Genomic DNA, 9,614 nt, shown 5'->3' with positions numbered 1-9,614 from the left:
GTCTCCGTACTTCCCGGCACCGGGAATAGAAAGTGGGTCAACGCCGGCTCAGTGGACTTCTCACGAGCTTACCGGCTCCTGACGGCAGCAGTTACGCGCCGCACAGCTGCCCCCCCCCGGGGCCACGAGGACGGATACTCCTGGTGGTTATTTGTCCAGTCATCGCTTCGGCTGGAGGGACCGTCGTAAAAGAGTCGCCCGGGCAGACGGGCATAACTGGACCCCCGTCGGTTCGGCTCATCGTTACAACTGTGACTAATACTTCGGGAGAGACAGGAAAGCGATTTAGACCATCTGCTCACCATTCACAGGTTTTCTGGAGATGCAGATGCCCTAGTCTATGCTTAAAAGTTAGGAAAACGCAGGAAAATGTGGGATATGACTGGCATTTACAAAAGACACGCTCCTTTAGCCCTCTGTGTGCTACCTGTGTCCTTTGTACACATAACGATGCTACTTTAAAGAATGACCTCAAAATAAGAAGCATCAACATAGGTGCACCCCAATCCCTTCAAGTGAATCTTGAGTGAGTCTTTAATATGCTTAGTAAATTCTCAAGTTTTCGCTATTCTAATATTTTCGCTAATCTCATATAAGTAGTAACCTGGCATGCCAGATTAGTCGCGTTTCCATCAACATCTTGTTAACGTGCATTTTGACGTATCGCGTTAGAAAAGGTTGATGGAACCGGCAAAATTTTAATTACCGTATTTTTCGGGCTATAAGTCGCTCCGGTATGTAAAGTCACTTCAGTCAAAAAATGTGTCACCAAGAGGGGAAAAAAAACATATACAAGTCGTTCCTAAATCTAAGTTGCAGAATCAGCCAAACTAAAAAGAATTACAGAAAAATACTCACTAAATTTAGCTAAAAAAGTTTTTTTACGCTCGCTTGATGTTATTTTTAACCTTTGTCGAAAAAGAGTAGATCTGCCGAAGAGAAGACGGAAACTCAGAAACTAGTTCTGACGTAGCGAACATTTACCTCACATGACCGATGGGTTGTTTCTTCCTGAATGCTCCCATAACGCTCGGAAATAAGGCTGGGAGCAACAACGGGTACGCGTGGGCCGACGAAGAGACGCGAGCATCTCTTAGTCTCATCCGTGAAGAAAAAAACAGCAACACGTCCAATAAAACCTTGCTTTGTTACTAATCTGTGGTCCGTGCTAGTATGCAACCTCTACTTCCTGTTTATTATAGCCTAACGTCAACGCCTGGTTAACTCGCTACAAACCAGTAGATGGAGACACACGTCTGATTCGCATTTTCTTTTTTGCGACATTTTAAATCATCAATCTGGGTCTGCTCCCATCAAATCCGTACAGGGAAAGGAGGGACATGCAGCAGAGCTTTACGAGCTGATTGGGCAAAGCGACAGCTAGTGCCCGCCCACCAGAGGTTGGTTTTAGCCAATCACAGCATCAAATGAAGACGTCGTAAGCAGCAGGCGACACAAGAAACCACAGCAAGTCACGCTGGTCACGGCGCGCTTATTTGACCGGAGACACTCACGACAATCACGGATTCTGACTCTGGGCTTGGCAACTCCCGCCTTAAACCATAACACTGCAACGTGATTGGCCGACCCGTTTTGGGTCCGCCTCGAACCGCTACGGCGGGACAAAATGGATTCTTGTGTGTTTGTGAACGCAAAAAGTACAGCGAGAATTCAGCTTGCAGGCACTGTTTTGCAAGTAGTAGGAATATAAAAAAACATTGATTCACACTGATATAACAATTTAACGATTAACGGTCCAATTATATCAAAGCAAAATTATAACATCTATCCATGAGGCATGAGACTACAGTAAACAACTGATCTATTATCATTACAAAATTAGAAGAATGGAGTTTTTTGATACTTGTAAGAGCTTAGAAATAGAAATGGTCAAACCAATTTTTTTTTAATTGTGAGTTGATATGAATGTAAATATTAGCAGGGTTTTCACCAGGATTTTTTTTTCCAGCGTAATGGTTGACAGCTAGCAGGCCCGCGTGTTGGTATGTCGGGAGGCTGGTGTCGGAGCTGGTGGGTCGTTCCGTTCCCAAAGTGGTGCGTAGTGCAGCACGAAGGCGGACGTTTGCTAGGCTAATATAAGCTAACGTTAGCTAATGTGGCTCGGGAAGTTTATAGCTGCGCTGATGCACAGTCAAGAGCTTTACTGCCTTTTCTATGTTGCTCTCAAACATCCGTTACGCTCATAAACTATGAGCGTAACGGCCTAATTTCAGTGTAACGGTCCTTTACGCTAAAATGCACTGCCGACAACCCTGATTATAGTTAGATGGCAAGATCGTGTTGATCGGAAATCGTAACACTTTGTCGGCAAATATCGTATCGGCATCAAAACAAATTGATATAACATCATATTGTGACAAAGCTGGTGATTTACACCCCTATTAAGTAGGTTAGATTATTTTTAAGTTACCCAAGCCTATGGGGCCACTGTAGTTCAGTGTGTAGAGCAGCTTTCTTGCAATAGGAAGGTTTGATTCCCCCTGTCACAAGTCGGTGTGCTCCTGAGCAAGGCACTTCGCTCCTCTCAGCGTGTGCGTTGGTGAGTGCGACTGGTTGAATTTGGCTATAGTGTAAAGCAGTTTGAGTGGTCGAAGAGTAGCAAAATTAATGTGTACAAAGTGGTTAAAATTAGGTCAATTTATCCTCCCACATTCCGTACATGCAAAATTGCTTTTGCGTAAATTGTGAAACATTTTCCTCAAAACAAGAGAACAGGAAAGCACAAAGGGGACGCTAAAATGGCAGGATAAACAGAAAAACAAACAGCAACACGAATGTTTGAAAATGATTTTTTGAATTGAAGTCAATAGTAGGGCCGGACGGTATAGGGGGAAAAAAGCATATGATAATATAGAAATCGTATTGATCGATATCGATAATTATCAGTAAATTCGAAACATGGATTTTAAGTGCAGCCCTGGCTATTTTATGCTGTTGCTAAATGTCTTATTTTTAGATACAGAACAAACACTGAATTCAAACTCAACCCTTCATTCAACCAACTTTTTTTACCAAAACTACAAGTTTTTTTAAAAAGGAAAAAGAACACGTGCTCTTGGAACTCTTTGAAGGGGGCGGGGCTTCCTGGGTCTGCGTTTGTGATTGGTTGGGAGGATGTAATGACTGTAATATTAACCTACATGTTAAGAATGCATAAGGAAGGAAAACTGTTATTCTACTGAACTTTCAGTCGATATATATTGTTATTGAATATCGTCCAGCCCTAAACTTTTTTTTTTTTTTAATAAGTCAAACGGACAGAGATTGGTCTGTTCGGTTTAAAAAGCATAAAGGAGTTAGAAAAAGGAACATCCTGAGGGAGAGGAAAAAAAACAAGCTCTTCCTTTTTGGCGTGCCCCATTTGCATCAACAAGTTATATATATATAAAAAAAACACAGAAAACAAGAAGTCCAACAAGTGTTGAGTGAGCGAGGAGGATTAAAGTAAAGGCGATGAAAGCAGGACCTTTTTTTTTTTTTAAATGATTTCACAAATTTCCAGGTGCGCTGTAAGGCGGTGTGAGCCAATCAGAACAAAGAGCCATGCTGCCAGCCTGGTGAGGAGGCTATAAAGCGCCATGTGCCACATTTAGCCAACCTGTAGGAGAAGACGGCAACTTTCACCCCATGGTCCCCCAAACTAAACCCCTAAAAAAAACCGTTTGTTGTTTGTTTCTCACTGTTTTGTCTTTATTATTGTAAATCACCCGTTTGTAAACACTTTTGGTGGGGGGAAAAATTAACAAAGCTAGGCCAAAAGCAGCGAGAAAGAGGCCGGTTACGTTTCCGTTGTGAACCGTTGGCTTCTGGGCCAGAACCGAGTAACGGCTCGCGCTCCAACGGCTCACCCGGCGGAGCCGCCCGGATCTACGGGCTTAGCGTCGCTCGTTGTTTTTACCTCGCAGTCGTAGAGGTCCGTTAGCTGGTCGATGATCCACTCCTCCAGGTTCAGTCTCTTCCGCAGCTCCTTGCGGTCGTATTTGACGGTAACCCGTCCCTGCTTCCTGACGGGGGTCTCCGGTTCCTCCGTGGTGCCGGCCGGCGTCTGGAAATACACTCGCGGCTGAGGGCTCGTCTCCGGGCTCGTTACAGCTGCCATTGTCGCTTGGATTTGTGGGTGTGTGTCTTTTTTTTTTCTCAACGGATCCCCCTGTAAGGAGGTGTGGAAATGTAGCGATGTGTTGCTCCTAAAAGAAATTATGTGTCTGATGTGAAATCCCTCCCCTGGTAAGAAAAAAAAAAAGAAAAAAGAACGGTCGCCGGACCTTTTGTTGTCCAAAACGGCTCAAAAGGACATTGACCCGGGATGTCCGCTTCCACAAAACAAGAGAGACCGACTGCCGCGGGTGAAGTGGAAGGGTAACCGGCTTATTGGGATATTTCCAGCATTCAGCCTCCCTGCTTCTGTTAAAAAAAGGAGAAGGCAGCGGAGGAAGAGCCGGCCTCAACTCTCCTGGTTGAGTACAAAGAAGAATCACGCGTCGGTCTCTCCGTTCCGCTGTCCAGCAGCGTGATGGGCTTTCCGGGTCGTTTCCGGGATCCGACTCTTTTGGCTTCGGCTCTCCGACGAGTGAGCCGTTCTGCGTTCCAATCGTTCACTAAGGGTTTCTCAAATTCCTTATGTATGTTTTTCTTGTATTACGGCGCAATCTTTGTGTTTTAGCAGTTCATATGCATTTTGATATTTTATTGAAAGCACGGGTCTTTTCCTCCTTTTGGCTGGAAAACCTCACATTCACTGTAAGCCATTCCAACAAAAATAAATTCTATTATTTTCACCAAAGTGGTTGCATTGGTTTTCCAAAGCCAGAGAGCCAGCTCAGCATTACGTCATACTCTCCATAGTTTCAGTAAAAATTATTATTTTTTCCTTATTTTCTGTGAAAAATGTTAGGTCAAGTATGGAGGGTTAAATGGGACAATACATAAATTAAATAAATATATCATGAAATAAATAAATGTAAATGTACCATGAAATAAATAAATGCACAATTAAATGTCCCAATAAATCCAGTAAATGTTTACATTGAATGTACCATGAAATAAATAAATGTACCAGTAATTGTCCCACTAAACTATTAAATCTTCCATGAAATAAATAAACGTGCCATGAAATAATGCAATATAAAATAAAATAATGAATTGTGAAATGAAAGAAAGAAATGTTCTGGTTTCTTTTTGAACTGCTGTGTGAGTCATAGATGAACTCTTACAGTAATTTTAGTTGGCCAGCCACTGCTGGAAAAGTTGCCCGCCATTCCATGTTTTCTCCATTTTTTTTAATTTGTGGTTCTCACTTGAATCAAAGCCTTGAAGAGTTACAGAGCCAAAGAAATGTTTTTGTAACCGGCCCCAGATGTTAGTGACTTTGTTTCTCATCTGCTCTTGTGTTTCTTTAGATCAGGGGATGGTGTATTGCTTTTTTCCTGCTTAGCCCTACTTCATGTTATCAGACTGGTCTTAATTGTATAGCCTGGGTGTGGCCAGTAAAACTGAACCAAAAAACTGTAGTTGATCAAAACTATTATGATTTAACAAGGTGGTGGGGGTGGGTTGGCTTTTTTACATACACTCAGCTTGGTTTATATGGTGTAGTTTCTTTAATGAATTAAAAAATCATTTAAAACCTGCTTTCTGTGTTTGGTCAGGACTGATATTAGTTAGTTGTTGAACCAAAACACGTAGAGGTGAGGGGGGAAAAAAACAACAGAAGAAAGTTGTAAGGCACAAATATTTTTTCGAAGCACTGTATGTATTTGAATATTCATGGATTATTTTGACCCTGTGTGTCACAAAGCTTTTAATTTACTGTAACTGAGATGGCGATGAAATTATTACAACTTTTGGAAATGATGGTCCAATTAAACAATTATAAGCCCCAAATTGATATAACATTAATGCTCATGATGGATGGAGAAAAGTGATTCATACCCAGCTCATCCTTTGAGTTATAAGGATTGCAATTTAACCCTTATAATTTATTGATTTCCCAGTCGAGTAAGAGGAGGCAACAAAATCTGAAAAATTTAGGATAATTTGTTGAAGGAGATCAGGCGTGAGTGATTATTTTAAATATAAATTTGCAATCAAGAAATACATGAACGTTATTATTATTTTTGAAATAATGCATCAGGAATGTGTGAGATATATATGGTCCAAGTCTCCACACCTTGATCTCATACTTTATTTAAATTTAAGACTGCCCAATAAAACCAAAATAGCCCTTCGTGATTCCAAGGTGCCTTTTTCTCTTCCAGGATCATAATATGAGCCACAGGTGGAAACTGGAGTTTCTGCTGCAGCTTTGCTTTTGAAATTAAACCGCTGGGAGGAGCAGACTGAAAGTAAAGTTTGATTAAACAACAGGAGTCAGGGAGGAGATGCAGACAGGTAGAGGGAATCAACCACCACTGCCTCTCGGTGCTTCCCTCGGTCTGCATGTGTGAGTGTGAGCCAGGTGGGGTGGTGGTGGATGTTCACATCTGTAAACTTTCTCATATTAATGTGTGCAGTGGTGGGGTAAACGTGTGTGAGCGTGTCCTACCATTTCACAGAGAGCCATGGCAACAAGACATGAAACCTGAATTATTCAGTGAGCGTGTCTGAAACTTACAGTCGAGTAAGCACACACAGGCATATACTGTAAGTTCATGCACATTTCTGGAGAGCATTCTGAATTAACGCACTAATGCACCCAAACTCTTTGGGTCGTCTGGAACCCTTTCAGCTGCAGAGAGAGAGAAGGAGAGACAACCTCCCAGAGATGCAGGTCAGTACGATGTTGGCATGAAATATTAAAACCCATCGTCACAGAGAAAATAACAAAGAAAGAAATGGATTTGTGTGTTTTTTTTATTGTAGTCTGGCATAAAAACCTTGTAGAAATAAATAAAGAGTGCAATTAGAGCGGATAATCAAATGGTTGCCTGCAATCCCTCACTTAAGGTACTCCTCGTTAGTTTACTTAATGTGCTAACCTTCTTATAGTTCCCTCTCTACCTAACCAACCTGAACCCAAGAGAGGAACACAGATCAGTTCTGCCCCTGTGCATTATGTCAGCTGAGCTGCAACCAATGTCGCTTTTAACCTGAAGGATTATGTATCGTAAAAAAAAATACAAAATAATGTTGCTAATTAACAAGCTGAAGTAATAATTGATCCCAATTTAGGCAAGGCAAGGCAAGGCAAATTTATTTATATAGCACAATTCAGTACAGAGACAATGCAAAGTGCTTTACATGATTAAAATATAGGAATAAAAGCAAGTAGGGATAGAATGTAGAAACAAAAAAAAAAAGAACATTAAAAACAGTTTAACTGGAACATTCAAAGGCAATTTTAAACAAATGTGTTTTTAATCTCGATTTAAAGGAACTTAGGCTTTCAGCACTTTTACAGTTTTCTGGAAGTTTGTTCCAGATAAGTGGAGCATAGGAACTAAATGCTGCTTCTCCATCTTTGGTTCTGGTTCTAGGTATGCAGAGCAGGCTGGAGTCAGAAGACCTTAGTGGTCTGGAGGGTTGATACACTGATAACAAGTCTGTGATGTATTTAGGTGCTAAGCCATTCAGGGATTTATAGACTAACAGAAGTATTTTAAAGTCTATTCTCTGAGAAACAGGGAGCCAGTGGAAGGACTTTAGAACTGGGGTGATGTGCTCTACTTTCTTAGTCTTTCTGAGACTTGCCCTGGGTCTTTCTGCATGGAGTTTGCATAGATTATTTACAAGTAATCTAATTCACGGACGCATAAAAAGCAACAAGAACACCGAGTTATGTTCACTAAACGTCTTTAGAAAAGTTCAACTGGACGTAAAAGCAACTTTAAAAAGGTACACGAGGTTGCAGTGTCCGTTCCAATCGCCATCATCAGAAGCATTGAGTGCAAAAAGGAAGGAAATGTCTGCCCTCTTAACATGAAGTAAAGGGGGGGGGGGGGGGGGGGTCACTGTTTGGCCCACCCAAAGGCTCTACCTAGTGGCCTGTGAGAAGAGATTGCAAATAAAACGTTGTCATGTAAATGTGAAGAACAATCAAGTTTTTAATGAATTGTTATGATTCGCACAGGGCCGTAATATCAGAAAGTGGAGAAAAAAACGAGTTTTGCTATTTGAGTTCTGATGAGTTCTTTCATTGTCTCTCTAAACCTCTTTATTTATTGCCTCTTTTAGGGACGTGTCAAATAGTGGACCAGAGGCTATGAATGATGCACAGGGAGAGCGCATGTTATGGTATTTTTCAGTTTTTACACACTTAATCTGCAGCAAAATCATTTCCTGGGAATTCACTCAGAGAGACAAACTGAAAGAGTTAGTGTGTGTGTGTGTGTGAGAGAGAGAGAGAGAGAGAGAGAGAGAGAGAGAGAGAGAGAGAGAGAGAGAGAGAGAGAGAGAGAGAGAAGAAAAGGAAATAAAAGGAGATTTCAGTTGATGTAGTAAGAAAAAGACTTTCTTTGATGTACACTGACAAAAAATGTGTTGTTCTTGGCATTTTATTTATATTTATTCATCCATCGCCAGTCCATCACAGGACAGCACGGAGACAAACAGGACAAACAACCACCTAAGGACAATTTAGAGAGGCCAATTAACCTAATAGTGATGTTTGTGGACTGTGGGAGGAAGCCGGAGTACCCAGAGAGAACCCAAACATGCACAGGGAGAACGTGCAAGCTCCATGCAGAAAGACCCAGGGAAAGGGTAGGATTTGAACCCAGGACCTTCTTGCTACAAGGCAACAGCCGCTGTCATTTAATCAGCGGGGGTCTATAATAACATCTTGTTTACAGCGGTGAGAATTTAAGTGTGACAGAAAACGTAGAAACAGAAGACATTTTAAGCCTGTATGTCTAATTTTTTACTATGTGTTGGTAAAAAAAATAATAATAATAAAAAAAAATCCAGTATAAATTCAGATGCATACACTCGGTTCACATTTTAAACACATTTTAAACCCTCACTAAGACGAAAAGTGATCAATGCATTGTTTACAGTCTGAGGTTAATAGGACAGTCAGGCCAAAAATGGCTGCGTGGAGTTCAGGTTTCCTTCCACCAGGGGGAGCTAGTGGTCAGTTTGTTGTCATGCTTGCGGCGTGGGAAGCGGTGATGTGATGGCATGTTTTCCCAGACCATTCCTGTCAGCCCCATCCTCTCTCTGCACACCTCCATCAGAGTCAGAGGCTTTGTCCTGCAGGCGCTATCTGCATCCCTCCGTGCCTGATGAGTTTACTTTGCACCTCGGTAGGTGAATAACCGTGATTTGTGTGTGCACAATGATGATTTGTGCTCTCACAGCAAAGCTGAAACCGGTTCGTCCACATTCCTAACTGTTGCACAAACCGGAGACGGCCAAGCTTCCCAGGCGGGTGTAGAGACGCTCTGCAGCCACTAGATGGCGCCAGATTACTAAAACACGCACCGGGGAGATCCAGAAAGAATAATTCACGTCATTCAGAAGATTTTTGGAGCTTCTTGCAGGATAACTCAGCCCAGCACAGCTGTAAATAAACCAAATACCTCAACTAAAGCAAATGGAAGTTCTTGGTCATCTGCATTGTCCTTGGATGGCTGTACAGGAGGGGGAGAGGAGAG

The 9,614-nt window shown here is 41.9% G+C and overlaps 2 protein-coding genes across 2 annotated transcripts in view; one reads left to right on the top strand and one right to left on the bottom strand.

The window, feature by feature from the left end:
• plcb3 (phospholipase C, beta 3 (phosphatidylinositol-specific)) overlaps nucleotides 1–9,614 on the top strand; it is a 118,822-nt gene that overhangs the window by 1,951 nt on the left and 107,257 nt on the right. The window lies entirely within an intron of this gene.
• LOC118565727 (protein phosphatase 1 regulatory subunit 14B-like) lies at nucleotides 3,790–4,526 on the bottom strand. The gene has a single exon (XM_036146609.1). It carries the CDS (start codon nucleotides 4,118–4,120, stop codon nucleotides 3,866–3,868), a length of 255 nt encoding a protein of 84 aa, XP_036002502.1. The 5' UTR covers nucleotides 4,121–4,526; the 3' UTR covers nucleotides 3,790–3,865.

Source organism: Fundulus heteroclitus, chromosome 14 (genome assembly GCF_011125445.2).
Source record: "Fundulus heteroclitus isolate FHET01 chromosome 14, MU-UCD_Fhet_4.1, whole genome shotgun sequence".
Classification (NCBI taxonomy): Eukaryota; Metazoa; Chordata; class Actinopteri; order Cyprinodontiformes; family Fundulidae; genus Fundulus; species Fundulus heteroclitus.
The sequence above is the reverse complement of the archived record's forward strand: the minus strand, read 5'-3'. Positions and strand labels throughout refer to the sequence as shown.

What these genes read in the sequence shown, in the direction of transcription:
- LOC118565727 (XM_036146609.1), bottom strand. Translation starts at nt 4,120, where the DNA reads ATGGCAGCTGTAACGAGCCCGGAGACGAGCCCTCAGCCGCGAGTGTAT.